Below are 14,051 nucleotides of genomic sequence, written 5' to 3' on the forward strand. Positions count from 1 at the left end.
ACTATAGTAAAAATTACATATTTGAAGCTTTGCAAATGTAATCGCTCACGTGACAGTTAAAGTACATTTCTGAGACAAAGCAAGTTGATAAACATATTGTCTATTGTAATCAGGTTCAATCCATGTGACGCAGCCAAGATGAGAACCAGAACCAGAACCTGACGCCCATCATATGTCAGAATAGATCACTTAATACAGTAAAACAAAGCCTGTTGACTGGAAATGATGGATCTTGGTCCAAATTTGGAGCTACAAATCCACTCTGGACGTCTGCATCGGTTTGTGTAAAATAACTACTGAATATGGAAATAACTGGAGACAGAAGATATGTGGATCCTACATACATCAGATTATTCATATGCCCGAGTTTCAGAGTCGGTTTAAAGAACCTCCTGCATTTGCAAATGGTAATTAGTGAGATTTCTCATTGGACACGTTTACATGCATCCTGTTAGTGCAGCCTATATATACATTGTATGATCGAGCAGTCTTTCTTTCTTATTCTTCTTTTCTCACACACACACACACACACACACACACGCACACACACACACACACGCACGCACGCACGCGCACGCACGCACGCACACACACACATCCCTCCCCTATTGAGACAGGATACCAAAGCTACTTGTTAAATCTAATGCATGCACTGTCAACCCATTCGCACCCCGTCACGTCCCCGCTCAATATAGAAACCGGATTTTCTGGTATTACCCGCACTTCTATTAGACAGGGCGCCCCTCCACCACCACCACCACCGCGACCCCCAGTTTGTGACCAGTACAAACCAGCATGGGCCAACGAACCAAACCACCACCCTCATGAAACCGCACATGGAGCAGACAATGCACAGAAACTGGCTCAGCTAATAGCTTTAATTCATTGTTTAATGGGAAATATAAGCGGTGGAATAACCCAATTCTAAATTAATTACATCAAATGGCAACGATTAGTACTTTACTAATTGATGAAACCATATAAATCTATGACAAGATTATGCCACTGGAAACGCCTGATAATCCCTGTTTGATAAAACCAAATAATCCTTAAATTCTTGAGAGGTTTAAAGTCTAAAACAAAAAAGGTGAACTAGGTCCGTGTCATAAATATAAAGTTAATTTAATTTGCGAAAAAAGAGGCACATTTCACTCTGTGTTTCACATTTTGCTTTTATGTAACGTTAAATTGACACGTTATATTTATTTTCTTGTGTTACGCACAGCCAGCTGCTACGCCATAAACAGTTCATTAAATAAAGTAAAACATAAAACTCTTAAAGATGCCTGCGCCTCTTTGCTAATTTCTAAATTCCCACAAAGTCAGAGCAATTTCCTTCCACGTAAAATTCCAGTTCGTCCCTTAAAGAGCGTCAAGGTTTCCCAAGTTTGTAATATGGAGAACATATGCTTCAGACAAAAGAGAGGAGATGTTTTTTTTAGACCCACACTTGTCGTTCATACACGGAAAAGAGCTGCATTCCAAACTGACCTGAGTGCGGACCCATGGAGAGGTGGGATGAGTAGTATTTCCCGGGCTGGAAGTGTGCGGGGTGCTGCACGGAGCCGTGGCCGCCTGGCGCCATCCGAGACGCGGCGCTGTGAACCAAGGCGCTCCGCTCCGCCAGGAGGTGGTGCGGAGGGGCGAAATCTCGGCTTTCCATCCCGATGAGAACCGATAAATCCCAAATCCCAAAGTAAAATCCGGAGGCACCGAAGGTTTCAGGCACCCAGATGCAAATAATCCCTTTTATGAACTTCGGGCTCCCCTCGCATTGAGCGGAGTTTTGGCTTTGCAGGGTAGAAACCGAGTCCCCGTCATGTCCTACAAAAGAGAGAGCAGGAGACAAGTCAAAGCGCTGACAATGAGGAGCCAACCAGGGATGTAGCGCTGAAGAAAAGACTGAACTCAGATACTCTCTTCATGTTTAGTCAAACAAGCAGTATTTACAAAAAAGCAATCCACAAAACGCTTAAAAAAAATAAACAAATTTACATTGTATCTCTGACTTTGGCGCCATCCTCTACGTTACTTTTAACGAGGATTTATGCAGCGCAAGGAGGTGAGTAAAGTCTCTTCTGATGTAAGAAAAGGTGGATGGACCGAGTATGTGGATTTACCGTGCGCTACATTGTTGGACCCAAAAGAGGACCCCCTCCCCCCCTCCCCCTCTCCTCTTCATCCTGTGACCAAACACGATGCAAATAACGCACACGGGAGCTTTCTTTATCAGCGAAAAGAATGGAAAAGGAAGAGGGGAGATTTGGCTCAGGTACAAACAATTGATGCATATACAGTAGACAAGAGGTCACAGCGGTACAAAGAAGAAGCCTCTCTCGATGAAGGAGGAGTTGTTAAGTCTTTAGACTCAACCAGGACTGGTCATAAACAAGCTGGACCTCGGGGCTCTCGCACTAAAATATTAAGAAAACCATCTGCACAGAGCAAGAACCCACAAAAGCAGCTTTTTTTTTTTCTTCTTTTTTTTTTTATCGTCGTGGTGACTAAAATATTTTATCCGGCCTCCAAACCCCGTAGAGTTCAAAACTGGACAAAATATACGCGCAAATCTGATTTTATTACCGGTTATTGTTTATGTAAATTGAGTTTGATTTGCGTTCTCAGCTACTTGTCAGCGAATCTGATCCCCCCTCTCCATACATGTCATATGATGTGATGCCACTTTGGAGAACAGCATATTCTTAATTTCTATTTTAAAAAAAAGGTAGTGTAATGTCTTTAGGTCCAGTAGAAACACTGCTTTGGATCCATGGTGTTTATTCTACAGCTTTTATTAATTAAATCTGACTTTACTTTTCACCGTTTTTTTTTTAAGGGATTTACCAAAGTTGTTTCACCATCACCGTTTGACTTTTTATACTTTGCACCACTGCAGGCAAAATTGTTGTTTGTGGCGTTGCTTATTTATGAAAACGGCGATAAACAGCCATTTCTCTCAACTCCTACGGAGTCGGCAGCAGTGGCCCTCGCCTCCTGACAATGGCAAACCCCATGCATCTCTGCTACATATACTGTATATACAGACAACACTGTAATCACACACACAAATCAAATCACCTTGCTGCCCCTGGTGCGAAGCGTGCGCCAATAAACAGTGAAATAGACTAGGAAATCATCGACTTTATATGTATAGGTCATTTGCTTAAATGGGGCGCCCTGTGATGCTCATATAGAGAAATGTGGGTGCCTGCGTTCCCCAAACACACCTCAGCAGTCCATCTATTGGGCCTTTCAATGCGTGGCACGTCCATCTAGCGCTCTGTAGATGCTGATAGCACCTCCCAGGAACCAACGATAAAGGAACAAAGAAAATATCAAATGCTCTGGTGGACCAGGGGCTTATGAAGTGCACAAGAATATATAGCCTGCATGAGCTCGGATATCCAAGTCTTCTTGGAGACTCTCGCGCACACACACACACACACACACACACACACACACACACACACACACACACACACACACACACACACACACACACACACACACGCACACACACGCAGCTCAAGGACTCCCAACTTTCAGGAATTGTGTTTTGGGGGCGAAAAAAAATCTCCAAAGTTCTGACAGAGCCTGTGTGTGTGTGTGTGTGTGTGTGTGTGTGTGTGTGTGTGTGTGTGTGTGTGTGTGTGTGTGTGTGTGTGTGTGTGTGTGTGTGTGTGTGTGTGTGTGTGTGTGTAACACTTCCAAGCAAATGCTTCCCATAAGAATATTTAGCCGAACTGCAAGTGTATTTAAATAATTTAATTCCTCATTTGTTTGCGAGAACCACGTTGTCTCTTTTGACCACATCCAGTCGAAAGCAGGAGCAGAAATGAGGGTAGAAAGAGAGGAACGCAGGGCTGCTGCAAGCGCACTGGGAAGGCAAAATGGACTCTCTCCTGTCCCTTAGGCTGAGAGAAACAATGGCCCTTCTCCGCGGGACATCAATCATAAACCACTCTCGTCTGACATTTGTCTATACATTTTTAAATTTTCAGGCCGTAAACTCACGTCCTGGCTGTTTACATTCCACGTCAACAAGAGAGCCCACACGGGCTACATTTAACAACCCTGAATCTAAATCCTGTGTTATCGCACAGCCACGCAAACACAACGAAACGACGGGAGCAGATCGCGCGTAACAGTTTGGGAAAATTATCATTTGGATTTGCTGTAATGTGTGTGTGTGTGTGTGTGTGTGTGTGTGTGTGTGTGTGTGTGTGTGTGTGTGTGTGTGAGAGAGAGAGAGAGAGAGAGAGAGAGAGAAAGTGAGTGTGTGTGTGTGTGTGTGTGTGTGTGTGTGTGTGTGTGTGTGTGTGTGTGTGTGTGCGCGCGCGCGCGCGTGTATGTGTGTGTACATACGTGGAAGGCGTTCAGGCTTCCTTCCACTCAAGCCAGACTCCCCCAAATCTTCTACACACACCTCCCAAACACGCACACACACACCTCCAACCATCAGTGCCCTGGAAAGGGTCAAACTATCGCCAGACGAAAATCCCCACTACAAAAGTAGCCACTGCAGCTCAAGACGACATAACATGAACTTAACACAAAAGACAGCAAATCCGCAAAGAATTTTGATTGTCACATCTCATGAAAAAAAAAATACGCCTTTTGTGCTATTTGAACATAAATCTGTAAAATCTTATATGTGTGGACCTTTGTGGTGTAAAAAAATAAAAAAAAATAAAAAAATTAAAGGAATTAAAAGGCATTTGCTCTTGAAGTGGCTCGGGTTCAGTGGTCAGCTCATTGCCCTGCAACAATTTTGCAATAAAGTAAAGTCACAAAGCATAACAGGCGCACTAAATCCGGATATTCAGAGGCCGGCTAAACATGAGAGACAAGCCCGGCTGAGCCGAAGACAGCCCGGCGTCTGCACAGCCTGCACACCGAGGGAGCGCTGCAGTTTGCAATAAACCTCTCTCGTCTCCCTCCCTCTCAAAGACACTCACACAATGGGGAACTAACAAAGAAATAATCTACAATTTATAATCTATAAACCTGAAACTACAAGCGCGAGGAGGCTCCCTGAAAAGCAAAAGGTTTGGAGCAGACCTGAATGAATTACAAACACACAATTTGGCTGTGAAGAGAGGTCAAATCCAAAAGTGACACACATATCGTGGACAGCTCAGCCCTGCAAACTGGACAGCACAGGAAACATAAGGTTTAAAGGAATCCTCCAAAAATACTGCAAAATGGTGAGATCTGTTGCTTTAACGCAGTTCCTGAATGATGGATGTCTTTAGATTATTAATCTATAAAATATCCAGAGCAGTCATGTCATCTTGCATTATATTATCTCTTCTCTAAAGGTGTGACAGTAAACAGCGTGCTATTCTAAAAATGTGTAATATCTCCCTTCAAATAAAAGAGTACATCTAGATGATCCTCTCTTGTGTGAAAGATTTGAACTAAAAGCGACAATCACGAAAGATTACAAAACACAGCTGTAAAATAATGTGCTACTTACTGGTAAGTTATATCCATTGTGTGGCGAGTGGGGTATAATGAAAGAAAAAGTACAAAAATATTCAAAGTGAAAATCCCCGATTCGCAGAGATGAAACATGTGGGATTGATTACATCCTATGCTGCTGCAGACTGTGCTGTGCAGTCAGTTGAGGTATGGGAGAGACGCATCGTAGAAGTTCAGGCTTGTAGTGAATCGAGGCTCGTTCATGCAGCCGGAGACTCAGACACGCCGGGAGGAGGTGGGGGGGGAGGAGGAGGAGGAGGGAAGGAGGTTGAGGTTGAAGGGGTGTGTGTGCGGGGAGGGGTGGACGCGCAGGCCTATTGGTTTGAGAACGACAATGTGAAAGCGTGCCCGTGAGGCGCCCCCCCCCCCCGCCTCTTCACCCCTCCCCCCACCCCACCCTCGCCACACACACACACACACACACACACACACACACACACACACACACACACGCACAGCACGCACACACCCCCTTCGACGGTAAAAACGCGCTGCCTATTGGCTGCTGCTCGGAGCCAATGAGGAAGCCGCCGGAGCCGCGGAGCGAAACGGCGGGCGTTTGATTTGCAACCCTCGGTGCGCTGCGTGCGCGAGCAAATGCGAGGAGACAGGCGGCACAGCTCGGCTCTGCTCGGTGTGGAGAGAGGAAAGCAGAGGAACCGGTGCCGCCTGCACTTTCTGATCACTGGTGGAGTGCAAACAGCATCGAGCCTTATTCTACGTGATCCCACTGCAGTGGAGTTCAAATGCTGCCGGTGCTCAGAGTATATCGTTATTTAGCTGTGACAGCGATGATTTGATGGTTTTATCGATGCTCCTTTAGGGAAATCCACTTTTACACTTACATCACTGCACGTGTTTTGCTAAATAAATCCTTATTAGTAGAATCATCTGCTTTATTGGACGTGTTTTGCGGTGCGAGACATTTTACATACATGTAGGCTACAAGTGCGTCATGATAAGAGAAGTTCAGGACCTGTAATCAATAGCCTAAACTTAAATTGACATTTTATATAGATAATTTGCCCGCTGGGATACTTTAAGTAAAAATAAAATGTAATTGTCTGCATCATCCATAAAAGCCAAATCTTCTTTTATTGTGTTAATTCTCTGAATTAACTGTCAATTATCAATATTTCGTACAGAATCCTAAAGGCTATAACATCGTTAGAAACGACACGTATATATTAATATTGAGAAAGGGTAAATAAAGCTTATATTATTGCATTTACGGGAAGGTTGGGAAAGGTTGAATGTAAATAAACAACATGCAGTAGGCTATATTCAATATTTTCTTCTTCTTGACTGTATGTCTGTTTACCTGTCTCTGTTTCTCACGCACATTCAAACACACACACACACACACACACACACACACACACAACCGGGCAAATTGAATCACTGCGTAATTTGAAAGCATTACTGTCCTCGGGGTTAGCCCTGTGCACGGTTCACTAATTTAGCCAATTAAAAGTGGAAGGATATGGGCTTGTGTGTTTCCATGTCGAAATATATGAGCTGCTATAGGCTAATATTCCCGTCCAGGTTTGTTTATATGTGGAGGCAAAGGGTTAAAACTCAGGGCTTCAGCCCCTTGAAGCTCCTGATTGGCTGGCAAGTTGCCAGAGTGCTGTCAATCATCGAGTGTAAACAAGGCTCTGATTGGCTGCTGGCCAGTCCGCACTGGGCTGCCTGAAAAAAGCAATTACTGCCCCTGCGGTTTCAAGGCGGCCCCGCGCTGAACGATGAAAGGAGATAAGGAGGGGCGGTTTCAAGGCGCCCCCCCATGGCGAACCCCGTTGGCCCCAGAGCAAAAGGAGAGTCAAGAGTGACTAAATCAAAGGGAATACGGTAAAAGGGGGGAAATTACACGTTGTATTAAATGTGGAGGCTAGATTCGCGGAATGGAGCAATACCAACTTTGTGTTTAGAAAATGGAGGAGAGAACGGCGACAACAACCGGAAAACAGCTATTGCGCTGCGCTGAGAGGGGAGCTCCTTTTTCCACAAATATGGAGGCAGAAAAGTTTTGTCGACAAAGGAGACGCTGGAAAAAGAGCCATAGGTTTGTTAAGAGGGACAATTGTAGGATTTTCTCTCCTAAATGTTAAAACAGTGACGGTTATTGGATCCCGGGACTCGGCGCTCATTGCTGTGCAGCGCAGCCAAATGTTTACTAAAACTTTTTGTTGCTCACTATTCAATAATTAAGTGGACATTTCCGGGTTTACGCAGGAGCTGAAACGGTAGGTCACTTATAATAATAAATTAGGTTATTTTGTTTCCGAGGGGGAAGATGATGAAGTTGAGCGATTTTTATTTTTCAGTACAAAAAAATAAACCTAAAAAAAAAAAGTCAAATATAAAATATTAAAACAAATAAATTATAAAACAATAAAATATGTAAACTTTTTTGCAAAAAATGTTCAAATAATATTAATCAAAATGAACCAACAGGGCTGAAAAAGTCATAGAAATGCTTTTTACTGAACTTGTCCAGAGCTGACAACAGGGAACACGCACCTCATAAAGTATCTGCAGACTCTTCCAACTGATGTCCCTTTACATTAAAACTCAGCCTCTCTCCCTTTGCGTCGATCCAACCCCAAACAAAACACTGGTAAAAAAAAAAAAAAAAAAAAAAAGGGAAGCCCAAGCTGGTCTGCAGCCTCTAAAATTGTATACGCACAGAGCAAAACGACACTTTCATCTACAAAAGTGGAATTAATTGATAGAATTCAAATCAAATAACACCAAAGCGAGCAGATTTATCACGTTTGTAATTAGATCATCGTTACCGTCTTTTTCCATTTACATAGCAGACGACATGTCCGAGCCGTCTCCAATGGGCTTCAGCCACCACGTGTCCACACACACACACACACACACACACACTTACGTACACAAACACATAGTAGCCTAGGCTATATACAAAAAGCTCATAACTACCAATTTTGTGCAGACTTATATTGTCGATATTTTAATATCCCAAATGTGCTTTACATCTGTGAAGTCTAATTTGTATTAGAGTCAATTAAGGACGTATAATAAACATTACTGTTAAAACGGATGCTCTTAGTCCATCAAAATATGGAGTAGGCTGAATATTTATGTGCAGACTCAATACAAATTAATTTAAAATTATTTTAAAAAAAATACATTAATGGATAATAAATTGTATATCTTGCATGTGGCTTGTATGGAATCAACCGGGAAGTTTGGATTAAATACTTTATCCAACCAACAGGTTTGTCGTGTCATACAATCACAGTTGACAGGCTCCTTCATATATAGTGATAAATTCAACATTTAGTTTTTAACCATTACAGTAAATGACAAAAAATAATACTGTCACTTTTAGTGTTTCCAAGGATTTCAAAGCCAGGAAATGTGCCTGTACCCACACAGCGTATTGTATAGGCTATATATTTCTAATGAAAATGACTGGCTCTCCCTGTTCTCTCCACTGTTGTCCTCGCCACTAATGACAGAGGGACAATAAAGAATCCCGTTCCGCAGCTCACAAAAGGGGCTCCGCCACTTAAAAAACAGAAATCTGCATTTAATTTATTTAGTGACAAGGAAAAGCCTTTTATTGCTTGATTTTTATTGGTTCTTTTTTTTTCCACTTTAAAAAAAAACACACAAAAAAAAGATAGGTGGGGGGCTGGGTGTGTGTGCGTGTGTGCGTGTGTGTGTGTGTGTGTGTGTGCGTGTGTGCAGAGAGAGAAAGCATAACACACGCACCCCAGCTTTCCTGGTCCGTGTGCCTGCCAGAGCTACCCGAATCGTTGGGGAGGGAGGGGGAGGGAGGGGGGAGGGGGGGTAATTAATGCGGATTGACTGATTGCTCTTGAAACAGACCGGTCCTGCGCGCAGATTGTCCTCGAGCAATGAAGCGTTCCTGACTGACACTTTCCACCTTCCTTTCTTCGCTTCCCTCTTCTCTCTCTCTCTCTCTCTCTTCCTCCTTTTCTTCCCGCACTCTGAAACCAGTGCGCAGGACTCTCGATTCCCCCGCGGCCGCTTCCCTGACATCCAGCCCCGGCCATGCCGAGGCGCTTTTCTCCCTGCTCTGCTCTGGTGCCAAAAACTTAACCCAAAAGAAAACCCCAGCATTTATTTAGACGTTATTTTCAGACTTTTATGCTTTTGTTTCCAGGCTAAACAAGACCATAATGTTGTGTAACCTGACATGCGTAAGTTTAGTGTTGCTTTCCGGGCTGCAACTTTTGCCTCACGAGGAGTTATGTCTCCATAAAAAAAAAAGGGGTGAATAAGCCGTTTTCCGCGCATTAAAACAGATGATCGCCGAAGTGCGTTTAAATTGCTCCCACATCGAATAAACCTTTTGAACGTCTACATAGGACAATGTTTAAAAAAAAAAAAAATGTAATTCACAGTCAACGGTAAACACTGGCGAGGCTGGTTTTAAATGAGGTCCAAATGGAGAGCTGTCTCCACGGGAGGCCCTCCATACAGGGCAGGCATCCTTTTTCTCTCCAGATATTTCTGATATGCCTTTAATGATGAGAATTTCCAAAATGGGTCGTTCATCGGGGAGACGCCCTGGTTATCTAAGGTGCTGCAAACAATAGAGTCATATAAGAGTAAAAGAAATGTAGCGCTGCCAAGCTTTGGGCATGTCTTATGAAAAACAAGGGTGCTCTGTGCGCTCGGGGCGTGTAGCAGCGCTGATGTGGGTACAGCCAAACCTTCTATTTTTTTTCCTGGTGGCCAACACATTGTAAATATCGACCTCAACAAACAACAATGTCGTCCATAACGACATAAGACGACAAGATGAAGTCAGAAGCTGACTGGACACAAAAACAACATGACCTTTTCTCCTCTGTTGCGCGCAGGACAGATGCTGCTATTTCTGATCATCCTGGCAGATCGGGACGGGGAGGATCTCGTGCCTCGCAACGGGTCAGGAAGTATGAAATGGTTGGCATGGAGAAATAAAACTACTAGAAGCGTTCTGTTTCTCCATCAAAACGCTTTAAAAAAAAAAAAAAAAAAAAAACCGTCAATTGACCAGAAACGTATACCGCTACGTATGACTAAATACGTCTGCAGACACCTTTAGATCAAGACGAGGATGATAGTGCAGAAGAGGAAGATGATGATGATGATGATGGTAACAGCTTGGGCACCAAATTAGTACATGTCACAGAGCCATATATCCGGCTGTAACCACCACCAGGCCTGTATGGCTGAGATGAAAGCACCAGCATCTATTTATGGACCATCAAAACACGCAGGTGGAGGCTTTAATTATCATTACCATCTGAATATAAACGGCCATAGCTGCAGTCCTGCGGTGTATCCGCTGTTTGTACTGTAAACCTGTGTGTGACTGAATAGTAGTGAAATGTTGATGTTCTACACGCAAATAATGGGATTAAATATATCGTGTCTGTCTGTCGTGCGAAGGACCTCCTCAGTCCACCACCTCAATTTGTGTATTTTTCTTCCAAAATTTCGACAACACCTCCTTCTCTGCCAAGACACTCGCGCACTCATGGGAAGTCGAAAATGAGAGACAGCTTTGTGTTTTTAGAAAGTTGTGCACTAAGATCACGGAACACGTCCTGTTCAATTGGAAAATCTCTAAACAGGCAGAAAACTGTGAAGTCTGAATGCCGTACACCGAGTGTGTCCGGGAAAGGCCTGTGGGGTCAAGAGGTCACCTGACCTCCTGCAGCTGATTATTCAGCGTGGTAAGATTCCGGTGACTCATTTTGCACCACAAGTCTTTGCAGGACTCTTTACAGGAAAGACCGACCGTGCTTCACGACTGACTGACAAAAACAGGCTCTCAGAAAACTTTCAACACTGAGGAAAACATTTCAATACAGTCATCAAGTCGTTCCGGAGTCTGTTGCTCAACTTGGTTGGATCATATTTTGATGATTAAGGATTACAAAGATCACATCTCTGAGTCTGGATCATATCTTTAAAACAATTTAATTATGAATGTAGTTATATCTGTTTAAACGTTTGGCATTAAACAAACCGCAGTGTCAGATAATGTTTAACTTTGAAAACTAATAAAAAACAAAAAAAACTAATTCCAATCACAGCTGAAATGTAAATCAGTGCTGTCCACCCATGTATCCAATAACCAGTAACATTATTTTATTGTTTGTAGAAATATACAGTAAAACTGTATCATATTTAAAGTAAATTCCACAGTTAATGTATAATGTAATTTAAGTTGGGGCATTGTTTAATGTTTTCTGTCAAAACAAAATAAAAATAAAATGTAAAAAAAATAAAAATGGCCTACATGTTTTGGTTCTGAAGACAAAATCAATATTTTTGTGTTTAAGTGATCATTGAAATTAGTCAAATTAAAGGTGTTTCATGTTGAGTTCTCTTCTCTGAACTGAGGCTGAACAAGTTTACTTTGTTTTCCCACATCTGAAGTGTCAGTTTGTAAATTCAACTGCAAAATCCTGAAACTTTGTGTGGGCGTGAGGACAATATTTGACTTGACTTCATAATGCTTACCAGAATTATTCATAAATTAGACTGTGAATAAGAAATCTATATGTCTTTGTTATTGAGAAATATATTTATTTATAAGTAAATAAAGATATTTACATGTGTCTTTATTGATAAGTAAATAAAGATATTAGTATGATTGTGACAGCAAATAAAGAAATAATATGTGGTGGGAACTTAATGTAGAAAAAAAGGAAAAAGAAGTTCCTGCATAAATATTTAATCCAGGATCACCTTTGTCTTTACTAACACTTTATCAAACTAAGTCAGAAATCACAGAGCTTTGCCAACGTGTTGCCAAAGCTCTCAGTGTGTGTGTGTGTGTGTGTGTGTGTGTGTGTGTGTGTGTGTGTGTGTGTGTGTGTGTGAGAGAGAGAGAGAGAGAGAGAGAGACAGAGAGAAAGAGAGAGGCAGACAAACAGCAGATCATTATACAGTTTTACCGTGTAACTTAATATAACAGAAGTGAGCCATAACACCCAACTCTGGTCGGCTAAAGAGAGTCACACTTCATGTGTTCAATCGCTGTGTGTGTGTGTGTGTGTGTGTGTGTGTGTGTGTGTGTGTGTGTGTGTGTGTGTGTGTGTGTGTGTGTGTGTGTGCGCGCGTGTGTACGTGTGCCACTATATTCCCCAAACCAGAAATCCAAACTGACAAACTTTCTTAAATTAACTGTACACTCAATGTTCACTCATAATTGTATGTATCCATTTATATTTGGCTGTTGTCAGACAGTAAAAGAATAAAGATATGCGTCCATTTGGTGGAAGCATGATACAGATTACGCAAAGTTTCTGCGTGTTTTAATTCTAAATGTAAAGGAGCCTAAACGCGTTATCACCGCCTATAAACGTACATAGATAAAGAAATAATGTCACTGTAAACTCAGACCCACCGCTTAAAACCGTTTCAAAGCCTAATCCAAAAATCCAGATATTGAAAACTACAAGAATGTCAAATTCCGTCAAAATATAGCGACTAACATGTATTTTATTCACGAGGCTTTAGGAACACCCCACAAATACAGTAAAAGCGTACAAAATAATACCTACCTAATAAATAAAATGTTTCTAAAAAAAAAAATCTAAAAAAAAAATCCAGCGGTTAAGGCTATAAACAAGTTAAGAGTCTTTCTTCCTTCAAAAACTTAAAACTCGTGAAAGAAAACACGTACATCTAACAGCTCCATCCAAACCAACGCGCGTTCAAATGTATGGACTGAAATAGCTCTGCGTTTACTTACACGTGAACTCTTTGCTGAATTTATCCACCGAGGGATTTTCCCGACTACGTGCGCCCGGATCCTCTGGATGTGAGTCTCCGTGAAGCTGTTTAATAGCAAATGTATGTGGACGACGCGTCCTCTCTCTCTCTCTCTCTCTCTCTCGCACAATGGAGATCTGAAGTGCTGACAGTAAACAGAAAATTGATGGAGAAACTCTCCCTTTCTCTCCCTCTGCCTCTTTCCCATGTACGCACGTCTCGTCGAGCAGACTAGAAGCTTTCTTGCATTTTCATTTTTTTTTTTTTAAATCAGGGGAGGGGGCAAAGGGACATAATCAAGAATGCTTATGAGTTACACACCAGGAATACACCCACTCCCATCCTCACCAACAACTGACTTCATAATACATTTACGCACCAAGACACACGCGCGCACACCTTTTTTTTTTCTGACCCGTACCCGTGTTTAGTTTTAATTTGTGATTGTGCTGAATCGGATCATGAAGGTGGAGCAGGAGGAGGAGTGGAGGCCAATCACTCCGTCCACATTCATCTTTCTGATATGCAGCATGAGATTTTGCACAACTACTGTCCTCATTTAGCTTCCTGCGCCTTCCACAAGTTTTCTCAAAGTGAGCTACTAGGCTTTGGGCAACCGTTCCTTTTTCTATGCACCATGTGTTTAACCCATAACCTATATGCTGCAGTGGAAGGCAGACCACACCAAACTCGTTTTTATTTGCGAAATAGTCTGAGAGTCTACGAAAAGGAGCAATCGGCCCTTCACTGGAAATCTAATTGATATTTGTTTATAGTGGCAGTTGTTTGGC

The 14,051-nt window shown here is 42.4% G+C and overlaps 1 protein-coding gene across 3 annotated transcripts in view; it reads right to left on the bottom strand.

Moving 5' to 3' along the window:
• The window catches only part of bahcc1b (BAH domain and coiled-coil containing 1b), a 65,603-nt gene extending 52,022 nt beyond the window's left edge, over positions 1 to 13,581 (bottom strand). For 2 of the 3 annotated variants that reach the window (XM_069691379.1, XM_069691377.1), the window contains exons 1-2: positions 5,480 to 5,650; positions 1,492 to 1,824 (exon numbers count right to left, since the gene is read on the bottom strand). In XM_069691379.1, coding sequence (XP_069547480.1) covers positions 1,492 to 1,663 — 172 coding nt within the window. In that variant the 5' untranslated portion in view covers positions 1,664 to 1,824; positions 5,480 to 5,650. Of the gene's footprint in view, positions 1 to 1,491; positions 1,825 to 5,479; positions 5,651 to 13,240 lie in introns of those variants that run through there. The other variant, XM_069691378.1, reaches the window with a different exon arrangement.
• Between the last annotated feature and the right edge of the window lie 470 nt (positions 13,582 to 14,051).

This window comes from Brachyistius frenatus, unplaced genomic scaffold (genome assembly GCF_029030835.1).
Source record: "Brachyistius frenatus isolate BFR_SWC_R1_liver_20210118 unplaced genomic scaffold, ASM2903083v1 Contig_11, whole genome shotgun sequence".
NCBI classification, from domain to species: domain Eukaryota; kingdom Metazoa; phylum Chordata; class Actinopteri; family Embiotocidae; genus Brachyistius; species Brachyistius frenatus.